The sequence below is a fragment of the Pleurodeles waltl genome, chromosome 10 (assembly GCF_031143425.1).
Source record: "Pleurodeles waltl isolate 20211129_DDA chromosome 10, aPleWal1.hap1.20221129, whole genome shotgun sequence".
Taxonomy (NCBI): domain Eukaryota; kingdom Metazoa; phylum Chordata; class Amphibia; order Caudata; family Salamandridae; genus Pleurodeles; species Pleurodeles waltl.
In genome coordinates, this window is record NC_090449.1 from 338,724,587 (window position 1) to 338,741,170 (window position 16,584).

The 16,584-nt window shown below is 43.3% G+C and overlaps 1 protein-coding gene across 3 annotated transcripts in view; it reads right to left on the minus strand.

Annotated features, from left to right (window-relative positions):
* METTL22 (methyltransferase 22, Kin17 lysine) overlaps positions 1 to 16,584 on the minus strand; it is a 244,005-nt gene that overhangs the window by 70,269 nt on the left and 157,152 nt on the right. For all 3 annotated transcript variants that reach the window (XM_069210541.1, XM_069210540.1, XM_069210539.1), the window contains exon 8: positions 8,920 to 9,000. In XM_069210541.1, coding sequence (XP_069066642.1) covers positions 8,920 to 9,000 — 81 coding nt within the window. The remainder of the gene's footprint in view (positions 1 to 8,919; positions 9,001 to 16,584) is intronic.

Below are 16,584 nucleotides of genomic sequence, written 5' to 3' on the forward strand. Positions count from 1 at the left end.
CCTTCCTTTTTTCACCCCTCCTCCCCAACACCCCTGGGACCTGGCCCACCAAGAGCCAAAAATAAAAGCAAAAGCATTATTATTATTTTTTTTTTACATAACAGCGAAATTCGTGGACCTGCTGCAATTTTTGCAGTGACTTTAAAAAAAATACTTTTAAGCCAGGGGGGAGTGTTAATGGGGGGAGTGCAGGGGGGTCCATGGGGGACCCCTACACCAAGGCTAGAGGGGTAGGATAACCGTACCCTACCCCCTTTTCATTCTTTTTTTTGGAAACTCGGCTGAAGCAGAGTCTCAAACTGACTGTCAACACTTTCTCTTTGAAGTGATAGCAACCAATCAGATCTATGCACTAGTTCTGGAGTATTCACAAAGCCTTGCCATCTCCACATACACATATTTAGCTTTCTTTTAAAATCTCAAAAACTAATGAACAAATTTACACCAAACTACAAAAAGGCTACTTTCTGGACCAAAAGCTACCTTTCTGCCAAATTTGGTGTAATTCTGTTTAGCAGTATGGGATGTAGTCGTGTTCAAAATCCCTGTGGCAATTATAATGGGAAACAAACCTTTTTTGAACTCCCTTTTCTTCCTCTGACCCTGCTTGACAGATCCCCCCGAAACCTACCATGTACAACAAGATTCTCTGGGAAAAAGTCATGAAGGTTTGTCAAATGGCACAAAAAGCAAGTCAAAAAACACTTTTTCAATTGAAACTAGGTTATAACTACCCACTGGTCATCACCAGGATGTAATATATTTAGGGGGCAGTCATGGCAGAAATAATTGAAAATGAAAGCCTGTTGATAGTCTACCTCCCTACTTGAGTGCAGGGATAATGACTCATCACTACAAATTAGCTGCCACCAACCAGTTTTATTATGGCTTGGGGACAGTAGTCACCAATAATAAAAGAAGTAGCACTTTAGGTGTATGACTGTTGCCTGACAGGGTTTCGCCCCTTTATTGGGAAGCAATATCCAGAACCATGCCTGGGAACTCATGATAATTCTTTACAGTAAAACAAAATTGTTAATGAGAATGAAACAATGAGACTAGGATGCCACAGGGTTACTAAATCTGTGACTTCTAACTCTAGAATACGCATGAATACCGATAAACAGTAAGACATGTCACATTATACATAACGAAGGTTAAGTGATTTTATGTATGATATTACTGGCTACATATCTGATGATACAAGTTGTGTTAACGACATTATGTGGTCCCAAGCAGTGTATAAGGCACTAAGATGTGCAGCTAATGATAAAAAAGTAGAGTTTTACAATAAAAGTACTGTCTTTAGATCTCGGATTATAGCCGCAATGTCCCTTCACTATGTATTGATTCTGGTGTAGCTTGTGGCCAGACAGGCAGAACAGCAGCTTCATACCAGGCACAAATTCGAGAACAGCTGTAAGTTCAACTACGCATGGTAGTTAGTTCCTGGTACAGTTGGACTGATCAGTAATATTAAAAGTACTCAACTGAGCAGAAGAGCTCTCTGTGAAAGATGCTGGACAACATCATCAAAAACAGGTCATCTGGCTGAAGTCAAAGCTCAGTCGAATTTAGCTTTCCCATGGATTAAAGGTGCTATATGCCAGTAGATAGTACCCTGCTTGCTTTTATTTGTGTACTAGAATATGGGAGATATAGGGCTCTGTGCTTCTAATTGTCAGTCAGTGGTAGGGTCCAAAAACAGGATAATCATTTGACAATGATTAGGTCTGAGGACCCTACCTATTGTCCCTTCTAAGCCTTCCAGTGAAACCTGGTCTTGTCTGCTTACTGATAAGCCTCCTTGGTCAACTGAATCAGCATTGCCAGCTCTCAACTTGTTGGTTGAGCTGTGGAAGATGCAAAATTGCCCTTTAATGCACAGCCCACTCTTATGTAAACATCTTCAGTGCCATAGTCATACTACCGTACCCCGTGCTTCAGGCTTCTTTTTAAAATGTCTTGGACATTTCCTTTAGGTAAAATCAAGAACTGGCTCTTCATAATAGTTCCCAATTTCAGCCACAGTCCACTGCTTTCATTTGTGAAGTACTCGCTGTCACACTGAACACTTACTTTGAATTCCTAACACTCCTGGACTTTCAGCACTATTACATCAATTATTATCAACCAGGAGCTCCACTTCTTCTCCAACCAACCATGAGCTTGATTTTATTGAACACTTTCATATCTTCAAGTAAATCTCTGCTGAATTAGAGCTTTCGTTATCTCACTAGATAACAATCGCCCTGTATTGCGTGATACCAATGCTCCTTATTCATTCAAACTCTACACTTATGCATACAGTCTCACGTTCTTTGTCGCTCCGCTGTCCTTCCACACTATCCAATGGTAGGCTATACAAACGATCTGCTTGGTTAGTTTTTAAATTCCCCTAATCAGCAGTACACTGAAAAGCCTGTAAATTAGCAGGTGCTCATGTCAAATCCGGTTTGCAATATCTCCTGTCTCGTGTATATATATATATATATATATATATATATATATATGGAAAATGTCACTTACCCAGTGTACATCTGTTCGTGGCATTAGTCGCTGCAGATTCACATGCTGTGCACATCCCGCCATCTGGTGTTGGGCTCGGAGTGTTACACGTTGTTTTTCTTCGAAGAAGTCTTTTCGAGTCACGAGACCGAGGGACTCCTCCCATTTCGGCTCCATTGCGCATGGGCGTCGACTCCATCTTAGATTGTTTTCCCCCGCAGAGGGTGAGGTAGGAGTTGTGTATGCTAGTAATAGTGCCCATGCAATGGAGTAATGTACATAATGTAGTTTAAAGTAATATATTTACAAATATACAGATGTTGAAGATCAACTTCTAAACGGCTACAGGCTCCCGGGGAGGCGGGTGGGCGGATGTGAATCTGCAGCGACTAATGCCACGAACAGATGTACACTGGGTAAGTGACATTTTCCGTTCAATGGCATGTGTAGCTGCAGATACACATGCTGTGAATAGACTAGTAAGCAGTTATCTCCCCAAAAGCGGTGGTTTAGCCTGTAGGAGTTGAAGTTGTTTGAAACAATGTTCGTAGTACTGCTTGGCCTACTGTGGCTTGTTGTGCCGTTAGCACATCTACACAGTAGTGTTTGGTAAATGTATGAGGCGTAGACCATGTAGCTGCCTTACATATTTCGGTCATTGGAATATTTCCTAGAAAGGCCATGGTAGCACCTTTCTTTCTAGTTGAGTGTGCCTTTGGTGTAATAGGCAGATCTCTTTTTGCTTTAAGATAACAGGTTTGAATGCACTTAACTATCCATCTAGCAATGCCTTGTATAGAAATTGGATTTCCTGTATGAGGTTTTTGGAAAGCAATAAATAATTGTTTTGTTTTTCGAATTAGTTTTGTTCTGTCAATGTAGTACATTAACTCTCTTTTGATGTCTAATGTATGTAGTGCTCTTTCAGCTACAGAGTCTGGCTGTGGGAAGAACACTGGTAATTCTACTGTTTGATTTAAGTGGAACGGTGATATGACTTTTGGTAAAAATTTAGGATTTGTCCGTAGAACTACTTTATGCTTGTGTATTTGAATAAATGGTTCTTGTATGGTAAATGCTTGAATCTCACTTACTCTTCTTAAAGATGTGATGGCAATTAAAAAAGGCAACTTTCCATGTTAAGTATTGCATTTCACAAGAGTGCATGGGCTCAAAAGGTGGACCCATGAGTCGTGTTAAGACAATGTTGAGGTTCCATGTAGGAACTGGTGGTGTTCTTGGTGGTATAATTCTCTTTAGACCTTCCATAAATGCTTTTATGACTGGTATCCTAAATAGAGAAGTTGAGTGCGTAATTTGCAGGTAAGCTGAAATTGCTTTAAGATGTATCTTAATGGAAGAAAAAGCTAGCTTTGACTTTTGCAAATGTAGTAAGTATCCTACGATGTCTTTGGCAGATGCGTGTAAGGGTTGAATTTGATTATCATGGCAGTAATAAACAAATCTTTTCCACTTATTTGCATAGCAATGTCTAGTGGTAGGTTTCCTAGCTTGTTTTATGACCTCCATACATTCATGTGTAAGGTCTAAGTGTCCGAACTCTAGGACTTCAGGAGCCAGATTGCTAGATTCAGCGATGCTGGATTTGGGTGTCTGATCTGTTGTTTGTGTTGCGTTAACAGATCTGGTATGTTTGGTAGTTTGACATGGGGCACTACTGAAAGGTCTAGTAGTGTTGTGTACCAAGGTTGTCTTGCCCATGTTGGTGCTATTAGTATGAGTTTGAGTTTGTTTTGACTCAACTTGTTTACTAGATATGGAAGGAGTGGGAGAGGGGGAAAAGCGTAAGCAAATATCCCTGACCAACTCATCCATAACGTATTGCCCTGAGACTGATCTTGTGGGTACCTGGATGCGAAGTTTTGGCATTTTGCGCTTTCCTTTGTCGCAAATAGATCTATTTGTGGTGTTCCCCAACTGTGGAAGTAAGTATTCAGTATTTGGGGGTGAATCTCCCATTCGTGGATCTGTTGGTGATCCCGAGAGAGATTGTCTGCTAACTGATTCTGAATTCCTGGAATAAAATGTGCTATTAGGCGAATGTGGTTGTGAATCGCCCAATGCCATATTTTTTGTGCCAGGAGACACAACTGTGTTGAGTGTGTCCCTCCTTGTTTGTTTAGGTAATACATCGTTGTCATGTTGTCTGTTTTGACAAGAATGTGTTTGTGGCTTATTATGGGTTGAAATGCTTTCAGCGCTAGAAATACTGCCAATAGTTCTAAGTGATTTATGGGAAACTGTTTTTGGTGAGTGTCCCATTGTCCTTGGATGCTGTATTGATTGAGGTGTGCTCCCCACCCTATCCTGGATGCATCTGTCGTTATTACATATTGTGGCACTGGGTCTTGGAAAGGCCGCCCTTGGTTTAAATTTATACTGTTCCACCATTGAAGCGAGGTGTATGTTTGGCGGTCTACCAACACCAGATCTAGAAGTTGACCCTGTGCCTGTGACCACTGTGATGCTAGGCACTGTTGTAAGGGCCGCATGTGCAACCTTGCGTTTGGGACAATGGCTATGCATGAGGACATCATGCCTAGGAGTTTCATCACCATTTTGACTTGTATTTTTTGTTTTGGATACATGGCCTGTATTACATTGTGAAATGCCTGAACCCTTTGTGGACTTGGAGTGGCAATCCCTTTTGCTGTGTTGATTGTCGCCCCTAAGTATTGCTGTGTTTGACACGGTATAAGGTGTGACTTTGTGTAATTGATTGAGAAACCTAGTTTGTGGAGGGTTTCTATGACATACATTGTGTGTTGTGGAAATTTTTCTAGCGTGTTGGTTTTGATTAGCCAATCGTCTAGGTATGGGAACACATGTATATGCTGCCTTCTGATATGTGCAGCTACGACTGCCAGGCACTTTGTAAAAACTCTTGGCGCAGTTGTTATTCCGAATGGCAACACCTTGAATTGGTAATGTATCCCCTGGAATACAAACCTTAAGTACTTTCTGTGTGAAGGATGTATCGGTATATGGAAATATGCATCCTTTAGGTCTAGTGTTGTCATGTAGTCTTGTTGTTTGAGTAGTGGAATTACGTCTTGTAATGTCACCATGTGAAAGTGATCTGATTTGATGTAGGTATTTAATGTTCGGAGATCTAATATAGGTCTCAGACTCTTGTCTTTTTTGGGTATGAGAAAGTACAGAGAGTAAACTCCTGTTCCTTTCTGGTGTTTTGGTACTAATTCTATTGCTTCTTTTAGTAGCAATGCCTGAACCTCTAGTCCTAGAAGATCTATATGTTGTTTTGACATATTGTGTGTTTTCGGCGGGACGTTTGGAGGGAATTTGAGAAATTCTATGCAATAACCATGCTGGATAATTGCTAGGACCCAAGTGTCTGTTGTTATTTCCTCCCAATGTTTGTAAAATTTGGTTAGTCTCTCCCCCACAGATGTTATGTGTTGGGGATGTGTGACTTGGAAGCCACTGTTTGTTTTGAGGAGTTTTGGGACTTTGGAACTTTCCTCTATTCTTTTGGAATTGTCCCCCTTTATATTGTCCCCGAAAACTTCCCCGCTGATACTGGCTCTGGTAAGTGGGTCTTGTCTGTGAGGTTGTGGGTTCTGTGCTTTGTCCTCGAAACCCCCCTCTAAACGGTGTTTTTCGAAATGTGCCTCTGCCCTGTGGGGAGTAGAGTGCGCCCATGGCTTTGGCCGTGTCAGTGTCTTTTTTAAGTTTTTCGATCGCAGTGTCCACCTCCGGCCCAAACAACTGCTGTCCGTTGAATGGCATATTCAGCACAGCTTGCTGTATTTCTGGTTTAAATCCTGATGTACGCAGCCATGCATGTCTCCTTATTGTTACTGCTGTGTTGACAGTTCTAGCAGCTGTGTCTGCAGCATCCATTGCTGACCGTATCTGACTGTTGGAGATACTCTGTCCTTCTTCCACTACTTGATGCGCCCTCTTTTGGAATTCCTTGGGCAAATGTTCTATAAAGTGTTGCATTTCGTCCCAATGGGCCCTATCGTATCTGGCCAACAAAGGCTGTGAATTGGCAATACGCCACTGGTTTGCTGCTTGTGCCGCCACCCTTTTGCCTGCTGCGTCGAATTTTCTACTTTCTTTATCTGGAGGTGGTGCATCTCCTGAAGTATGTGAATTCGCTCTTTTGCGCGCAGCCCCTACTACAACTGAGTCCGGTGTTAGCTGTTGTGTGATGTACACGGGGTCTGTTGGTGGCGGTTTATATTTTTTCTCCACTCTTGGAGTAATGGCCCTTCCTTTTACCGGCTCTTCAAACACTTGTTGGGAGTGTTTTAGCATTCCGGGTAGCATAGGAAGACTTTGATACTGGCTGTGTGTGGACGACAGTGTGTTAAAAAGAAAGTCGTCTTCAATGGGCTCAGCATGCAGGCTGACATTATGAAAGGCCGCTGCTCTTGACACCACCTGTGCATAGGCTGTACTATCCTCTGGTGGCGACGGTCTAGCTGGATAACATTCAGGACTATTATCTGACACTGGTGTGTCATAAAGGTCCCATGCGTCAGGGTCATCTTGACTCATTCCTGTATGAGTTGGGGATTGCATCATTGGTGGAGTGGCTCCCGGTGATGGTTGCGGAGAGCATTGTGGAGATGGTGGCGGGGTTACTTGTTTAGCCACCTTTGCCTGTGGCTGCTTGTTTTTTTCCTGAAAGGCAAGTTTGCGTTTCATTTTAATCGGAGGGAGAGTACTGATCTTCCCTGTTTCTTTTTGGATATGGAGCCTTCTTTGGGTATAGTCTGGCTCTATTGTTTCCAATTCCTGTCCAAATCTATGTGTCTTCATTTGTGTGGACAGTCCTTCTTCCTCAGTGTAGGAACTTGTTTTCGGTTCCGAGGCCGGATGTTTCTGAATCGAAACCTTTTCGGCTGCTTTTTTCAGTTCCGACGAAACCTTCTTTACTTTCGGCGTCGTGGTCTCTCGGTGCCGACCCATTTCGGTGCCGAACCTGCTCGGAGCCACTATCTCGAGCCCGAGATTGCTGTGTGGCGGTATCTCGACCGGAGTCGGATGACTTCGCCCCCAGCATGCCCTTTTTCGGTGCCGATGATCGGTCACCTATTTTTCGGGTTAAGCCATGGCCTGTTGGCGGTGGCGTCCCCTGGGCTTTAGTGGTTTTTTCGTGAGTTTTGTGTTTCGACGTCTTACTCACGGTTTTCAGCGTTTCTTCTGGATCGATCTCATCCGAGTCCGATTCAGGGATGGAGAATGTTTCTTCCTCCTCCTCGAAACGCTCTTGTCCTGTCGGCGCCGATGCCATTTGCAGTCTCCTTGCTCTTCGGTCTCTTAGTGTCTTCCTGGACCGAAACGCTCGACAGGCTTCACAAGTATCTTCCTTGCGTTCCGGCGACAAACACAAGTTACAGACCAGATGCTGATCTGTATATGGATACTTGTTATGGCATTTTGGGCAGAAGCGGAATAGGGTCCGTTCCATCAGCCTTGAAGAGACACGTGGCCGGGCCGACCAGGCCCCGACGGGGAATCGAAAAAACCCCAAAGGGCCACCGGAGCTCTTCAAAAGTCGGTGTCGATCTGTTGTAACTAACCCGATACCGAACGCAAACAATACCGACGATTTTTCTGAGATTCTAACTAACTTTCTGACCCGAAACACGGAGCGAAAAGGAACACGTCCGAACCCGATGGCGGAAAAAAAACAATCTAAGATGGAGTCGACGCCCATGCGCAATGGAGCCGAAATGGGAGGAGTCCCTCGGTCTCATGACTCGAAAAGACTTCTTCGAAGAAAAACAACTTGTAACACTCCGAGCCCAACACCAGATGGCGGGATGTGCACAGCATGTGTATCTGCAGCTACACATGCCATCGAACATATATATATATAGTCCCTAGAAAGAAGGCTCATGATTTTGCATTGTCTTTAATAGCTTGCAAATACACATTTTCTCTCCTTAAAGTCAAACCATATGTTTCCAGAATTTCAAAGCCTGCTATCAAATGTATGTTGTGTTATAAGTCACCCCTAACATAAAACAAAACATTATTCTAGACTCTGGATTCGTGGTTCTCCAATAGAATGATAATGGTATGCAGGAAAGCACAAACTTAAAACAAATAAAACTGACTTCTATCCAGGGTTCCGACAGCGACTGGCAAGGTATCTTTCTGATAATAGCACAGAAATGTAGCATGAAATGGAATGAGAAAGTGGCCATATTGGTTGTTGGTCTTAAGAGGCAGGCACAGTTGAGTGACAGATATCTTTAAACTTGAAGTAGTAAAAGGAACCACTTTGATTTGAAGTGCTTCAAAAAGTGGCGACTAGTTGACAAAAGCTGAACTTGAAGCAAGCCTAGACTAGATATAACACACAGTTTTTTTTTTTTTAATCAACGACTAAGCAACTTTCCCTGTTCTTACCATCAGCACACAGAATCACAGTGGTGTGATCGAGCAAGTCAGCAACCTCTTCCTCTGACCAGCTGTAAGGGATTTCAGGATCTGCAAAAACAAAACATTTAGATGATGATTTTTGATTAGACAGAGAGGACTAAGGCACATATAACTGTATTCAGTTATAAAGTGAAATATATGCTACTGGAATACAGAAAATCAGAGACAGCATTCTAATCTTCCTTACTAGATGCAAGAGGAGGAAAAGCAAAGTTGAAGGGTCTACAACATACTTGACCAGCCCTGAAAGACGTTTCGCTAGTAGTTGAATTTTGTGCAATATAGCCCAATGCCAAATCCCCTGCACTAATACTGAGAGCTGGAGAAAAGCGAGTGCTGCTCTGTGTCTGCAAATACAACATAGCCTTCATTTTGTCAGTCCTGATGAGGACCACCTTCCCCCGACAACCACAAAGAAGGCTTTGAGGACTAGCTATAAGTTTTATGTAATTGATGTGGCACCCCAACAGTTAAGGGGCCCACAACTCCAAGCAAAGTCATGGTGTCAAGATGAACTCCCCAACCTGTGAGGGAGGAGGTCTGATGTAATGGACATCTTCGGAACTTGATCTGATAAATGCCTGCACTGCAACAACTTGCTCCACCAACGAAGATAAACATAAGTGCTGGCCTTGGTCAACACTACATCTTCCCTCTGACCCACTGCCATGTGAGGAACAATTGTAGGGGGTCATATGTGGACAAGGCGTGGGATATGACAGGGAAGACCAAGGACATCATCCTTAGAAGTACATCATTGTTCTGACCATGAGTGGACAATTGGGCTGAAAAAGAGGCAGCAGATGCTGGAATGCTGCCACTTTCTGGTGACAGGGGCCGTCTTTCCCTTTAACTGCATTCAATATAGACCCCAGTAAGGTGTGAATCTGTTGTCGTTGGAGGTGGGACTTTGTAGTATTTACAGTGAATCGTACAGTGTAGATCAAGGAAATTGTTGAGTGAGTGTCCGTTAGGTATTGGTGTCTGGAGCTGCTATTTATCACTCAGTCATCGAAGTAGGAAAAAACATATTTACCCCCCATTTGGAGATCCTCAACCACAACTGCTAAGCATTTGAACAAACCCTTGAAACTGTGACCACCCCGAAATAAAATACACTGAATTGGTAGATATGTTAAATTTTCACAAAGCAAATATAGCAGCAATGAAAAGGGGCGATGTGGTATGTGTATGTGAAAGCAGGCGTGCTTGAAGTGGAGTGCTGTCATGTAATCAACTTTTAGGAGCAGAAGGATGATGTTCTGCAAGGTTGTCATATGGAATGTTCTGACCGGATGTAATTGTTTGGTGGTCCGAGGTCCAGGATTGGCCTGTGGGAGCAGTGCTTTTTGGGAACAAGACTGTCAAACTAGTAGTAGCCTCTTTACCTTAGAGTGTGGAGGCACTACCTCTATCGCCTCTTTCTGGAGGAGCAATTGTACCTTGTCCTTGAGAAGGTGGAGATGGTCTCAGCTGAGAAGTCTGTGGGGTGGAATGTTGGGAGGGAATGTGAAGGTCTAGATAGTAGTAGAGGCAAACTATGGCTAAAACCCACTGATCTGATGTGATTTCCATCTAGCGAGAAAGAAAATCTTGTACTCTCAACCTGACAGGAGTTGTTGATCTTGAGGGTAGAAGTCACTGCTTAAAGGTTGATGCTCCTTTACCAGATCCACCTATGCTCTTTCCCTTTTCCTCTGTATGCACCCCTGGTGTAACCTCTGCTTGCCTGCTAGTGGAGGGTGTGGTGATGTTTTTGATAAGACTGCGGTTGGTATGGGTATATAGTCTTTGCTCCTTTCACAGACTGTTTATTAAAAGTGCCTATTGCAGTGGTAGTTTGCATAGCACACACATACTTAGCTATCTGTGTCTTTTTTGTAGCATCTTGTCAACCTGATGGCAGAAGAGATGCTCAGAGTCTGACAGGAGGTTGAGGAAATGCTGCTGGAATTTTGGTTTGAACCTTGAGATGTGAAGGCAGGCATGTCTTCTACGAGGATATGAGGAAGCTAGTGTTAATGCCTCTGGATGCTAAGCCCGAAGGGTAGAGTGCACAATCAGTGAAGGGGTGCAAGATGGCACTGCCATCAAACTATCACCTCCCCTACTTTTTCTGTACCTGTCTGGAAGGTGGTTGATGAGTACCTGCATAGGAGTTTTTTCAGAACTGGTTATGTGTCAGTGTGTGCCCCTACCACTACACATCAGCTGGCAGAATTATATTTTTCACTCTCCTTATCACGCAGTGAAACATTGTCTGTGGCTTGAGCAGAGGCTCATTTATCATTAGTGTGAACCACCAAAGAGTCAGGGGGAGGATTTGATACCACTATGTAACTAGGGTCACTGGGTGAGGGTTTCTCTTTTTCCATCCTAGGTGTCACCTCTGTAGCCTTTACTGGCTCCTGAAAAATTATCTGGGGAAGAGTAAACATGCCTTCGAGAACGGACCGACACTGGACTGTGCGTTCAGACTCTGAAAGATTCTCCACTATGCAGTCCTCTTGTCCTCTTTCTTGTGTATGGCAGCCCTCAGGATGACTACCTTTACGGCCACTGTATAATCTGGCATTGATGCCTTAACCGGAGAGTGGTCCAAATCAGTCTCCCTTGGGGTCAACACTGTACTCCTCACACCTGTCGTCAACTGGCCCTGTCAGGATCAGAAGAGGCATGCGCAGATTCCCCAGGTGATTTTGGTTGTGGCAAAGGAGGTAGTGTGCATAAGTCTGGTGGCAAAAGTGGTAGTAGAGGTGAAGGAGACAGAAGAGGCAGTAGTGAAACATATGGAAGAGGATTTGTGCCCCTGTTCCAGTGCTCCTTTGATGCTGGCTTCTTATTCAAAGGCAAGCTCCTCTTATAAGGGAGTGTCTCTTGAAGACTTCAAGCAAAAGTGTTTTTTTGTCTAGCTCTTCCCTGTGACTGGATAGATAAACAGACACTTCTGCCTGGCGTCAAGTCTGTCCTGTAAACTCTGTAGTATCAGCGCCTTTGACTCTTCGGATCTGGCTAAAGCTTTTGGCAATGACACAATCTTCAGCGCCAGCTTCGGTGCTGCTCTTTTTGACGACTTCAGGTGCATGTAAGGATACTCAATGCACTTGTATCGAGGAGGACTCAAGGCACAGCAAGGCTCAATGCCTATGGAGGAGGCTTAGTCAACTCAGAAGCCTTTTCTCTGCGCCAACCGAGCTAGAAGGCAGTGAGGGGCCACATGTCGGCAGTCTTTTTAGTCAGTACTCAAGGCATATTGCCAGACTCCTGCAGGAGCAGTGATCCACATAGGCATGGGACATTTTATGCAACCTTGATTTTATAGCATGGCTCTCAGAGATGGGTGTATCACTTGGTCCACTGGTCTTCAGGGTCAGTTCAACTTCCTCCTCTTCCTTGCACTTTGACCTGCTAGACGATACTGTCTCTAGGCTGGGTGATGTCTGGATTTCTGGGATTCCAGATGGACCTTCTTCATTGCCTTCGTCAGAACAAAAGGGATTTTCTTTTCTGAAAATGTCTGGCGTTTGACAGAATGTCTGATGGTGTATTCTGTGGTATGCCCAAAACCACGCTCTGATGTACCTTAAGGTCTTCTTCAAACTAAAAATGAGACAGGAATCGCAGGAGGTGTCAAGGTGGTCAGGGAGAGGCACAGATTGTAGGAGTCATGGTGATTCAATCATCGAAACCTTGAGATACCTTGAGATGCACCAGGGACAAACCTTGAAGGGCGCTTGTTCCATTACCCTCTTTTAGTCTGCATATTCCACTGTCAATGGCTAAGGAAGGACTCATGGTCCCAGGAGTTCCCCAGCTTTTCGACAATCAAACTGTAGTTGTCAGTCCTCCAAAGATGTCTGGTGAAAGAGAATAACCTTTTTTTCTGAAATGTTGGAGCTGAAATAGCTTTGTGTGGGGCAAAAAAAAAACATGTGAAGAATAATCTCTGAGACCTCTTGATACACGTCTGTACAAGATGGTTCTAAGATGGATTCAGTGCCCATGCGCACTGTAGACCAAGGGAGGAGTCACAGCACGTCTTGTGACTCAACAGACTTATTCAAAGAAAAACAACTTGCAAACGCACAAGCCAAACACTACATGGCAGAAGTATGTTGACCATGTATACCTACGCATACACATGCTATGAACATGCATTTTTCACTTTGCTGATTCCTACTTGACAAATAAAAAGACCTATCTTCGAGCAGATTGGTTTACTGAGAACCTTTCATAAGAGCGTGTTTTGCCTTCCTTTCTTTTCCTTATTTGACAATTTTAACAACGGCTTTCACTTTTGAACTTTTCTCTCCATTTTGAATCATCATGATCCCTCTTTCTTTAAATTTATAACTGCATAAAGACTAGCTTCACCTGATTCTCCTTAATCCCCAGGGGACTTGTAGCTAACAGAGGTTTTATGTGGAGGTACTTAAAGAATATTCTCACAAACCTCTTGTGTATGGATGGAGAATCATGCTAACCCTTCAATATTAATACACATTGTACACCAACAGATCTATTACAAAATAGATTTAAGACATGGGCGGATCTGAGAAGAGCCATGGGGACAAGGAGACTAAGAAGAGAGAATGGTGACACAAAGTAGGCTAATTTAATTCAATTCAAGCTGTCTTTCGTGGTAGTAAAACAACCATAGAAGCATCATCATAACAAGATAAAAAACACACAAAAATGTAAAAAGAGGAAAAGATATATACAAATTTATATTAAAATGACCCACATTTTATACTTAACCATTAGGCTAAATCAATCCATCATTGTGTCCCTCATACACATTGTTCCACCCTCCCCAGATCATAAAACTCTTTTTTAATATATTTAAATTGGGTGATACGTAAGCAGTCTTTTATTATCTCTCTGTTCAGTTAAGCACCCTTAGTCCATAGATTGAACCAGCATTAAATAGGACGTAGGGTGATGGAAACATAACTAGATCTCAACTCCTCATGCACTATATAAGATGGAGTGCACTGCGTAACACAAAGCTACTGCCTTAGAAACATGTTTTCCACCACCTGTAAGAAATCATGTTTTACATACCCCCAGATCTCACCCCCATACTTCATTTTTGACAATGTTTTAGAGTGATAAACTTGTAACAAGGTGCTGACTGCCCCCCCCCCCAGTCTTGTAGTAAAATTCCAGAGTGCTGTATTAAACCTGTTAGCTGCAGACAACTTATCTGTGAGCAAATTATTCCAGCATAAACTAGTGTAAAAAAGGATTCCCAAATACAGGAAAGCCTTGACCTGAGTAATGGCATAAGGCCCAATCCTAAATAACAAGGTTTCCGTACTTCTGGGATCAATTACCATGATGCGTGACTTGTTAATGTATGGTACTAAGGACCAGTTCCTCCCATAAATCCCAAAAAAGGCAGTAATGAGCACTTGCAGGCCCTTAGCTGTTTAACCATTAATACAGCACTGTCTGCATACAGCAGAACAGGCAGGGAGCGGCCCTTAACCCGGGGGCTGTCTATTCGCTCATCCACTAAGACCTGCCCAAGTCTATTTATGAGTAACGTAAATAAAAATGGGGGCAAACTGCAACCTTGTTGGACCGCTCACAACGTTTTGAAGCTCTTTGTGCAACTGGCATTTGAATATTTGACTGCAGCTTCAGTATTTGCATAAATATCTCTCAGAAAGAGGACAATATTATTACCAACCCCCATCTCTAAGATAAATCTCCACTATTTATCTTGTTTAACCAGATCAAAGGACTAGGTAAAGATTTAGGCATTGGTCAATTGTAGGCTTTCCAGAGCCAAACCCATACTGAAGGTCAGGCAGTGTATTAACCTCTTTGGACCAGTGCATAAGTCTGTCCAGAAGAGCACCCCCTAACTCCGTAGAATCAAGCAAAGAGATCGGTCTGTAACAACAAGGGCTATCTTTATCCCCTTTTTTTAAAAACTGGGGCAATAACAGCAGAAGACCAAGAAGAAGGGGGGCTATCGTTAACTGCTGCATTCAGTAAAATATGCCGGGATTCCATCAGGGCCTGGTGCTTTCCTTCTCTACAGCCCCCTGATACTTTTCCGAACCTCAGCCTGGGATAAAACCAAGCAGGAAGCCCCTTCCAACACCAATGTGGTCTTACTACTCCATTTCCAATCCCCCATTATAAACCTCACTAAATTGGAAAATGTATCTATCAGCCTCAATGAGATGCACTATAGCTTGGGTGCCTGCTTGCACAAAAAAAAAGGGTTGTTAATAGTTCCCCACAACCTAGCACTGTTCCTCAGGCAGCCTGGATCAAGCAAATTCTCACAGATATCGTCCTAATCTTGTTTTCCTACCGTGAAACCTCGCCTTTATACTTGGGGTGACAAAGATACCAAAATAGCCTCGCTCTGGGTGGCCCTAAGGGCACGCTTATGTTTTCTAAGTCCAGGTGAACATCTCTTATCAAACCAGCTCATACCTTTATTACCACTAGTACACCTCAGGGCAGGTAAGAGCTTTGGAAACTGCACTTGCTATTTGGGTTAAAGCAGTTAGAATCTGATTAGGGCGTCCTGCCCCACTAAAACACGTAGCAAGCTCTTGCCGACATTTGGTTAGAAGGGCTGTATAAGGGTAATCCGGGGGAACCTGTGTCCATCGTATTTGTCTACCCTGGCTAACAGGCTTGAGACATCCACTATGCCCTCCTTTTTCTCTACCTAATCACCTTATACCAATCAAACAAAATACATTTCAGGTTATGATCACTGTGGGCGCTAAAATCAATAAAAACCTCCAAAATGTGGGAAAAAATAAAGGATGAAACAAAGACAAAAATCACCTGTAAAAGTATGAGCCATCTCAACCCCAGTAGAATACACAGGTTTGCACAGGGAGAACACCAGATCACATTTGCTAAGTAACGTGTTCAACAGGTTCCGCTAGGGGCTATTATCAAAATGCAGGCCATTAATCGAAAAGCAACATCAAGGTTTATGGGGGAGGATACTAGGATCATCACAAAGATGACAGTTAAAATCACCTGCTATTGTAACCCCCAAGCTCTCTCTTTTAGTACCCTCCAGGGACCATAAAAAAGAATCCAAAGCATCCTGTGAAAATGGCTTTGCATTACAAAAATTTAGCAGCAGGGTTGGAGAAGCCCCTGCAAACTAGAGAATTAGAGCTTGCAGACTACAGGTCCTGGAATCAAGAACCTCCACTGTACCTCTAAGATCTAGAGAAATAAAAACAGCCAAACCCACTGCCCGGCCTCTACGGGATTCTCTGGCGGGTTTAAAATATGATTTATAGCCCTCTACATTACAATGATCACAAGCCCAGGTCTTTTGACGGCAAACCATCATAAACTGCTTCACATACTCCACCCAGTCAACATCATTAACTTTGGCTCCCAAGCCAGCGACATTCCAGCTGATAAGATTAAACATTTTTTCAGACTGCCGATCTTTACCTCCCCCGCAGAAAGGTCCCCTCGTCTAACAAACTGGGGATTGATCACCTGAGTCCAAATGCCCAAGGGTGGAAAATCTGTTCTCAGTTTCCAGCATAAAGGGGGGCATGGGATTGGAGTTTCTTCTTCTCTGAGGTACAGTAATCACAGAACCCTGGGAAGATGGCACACATTTTGGCC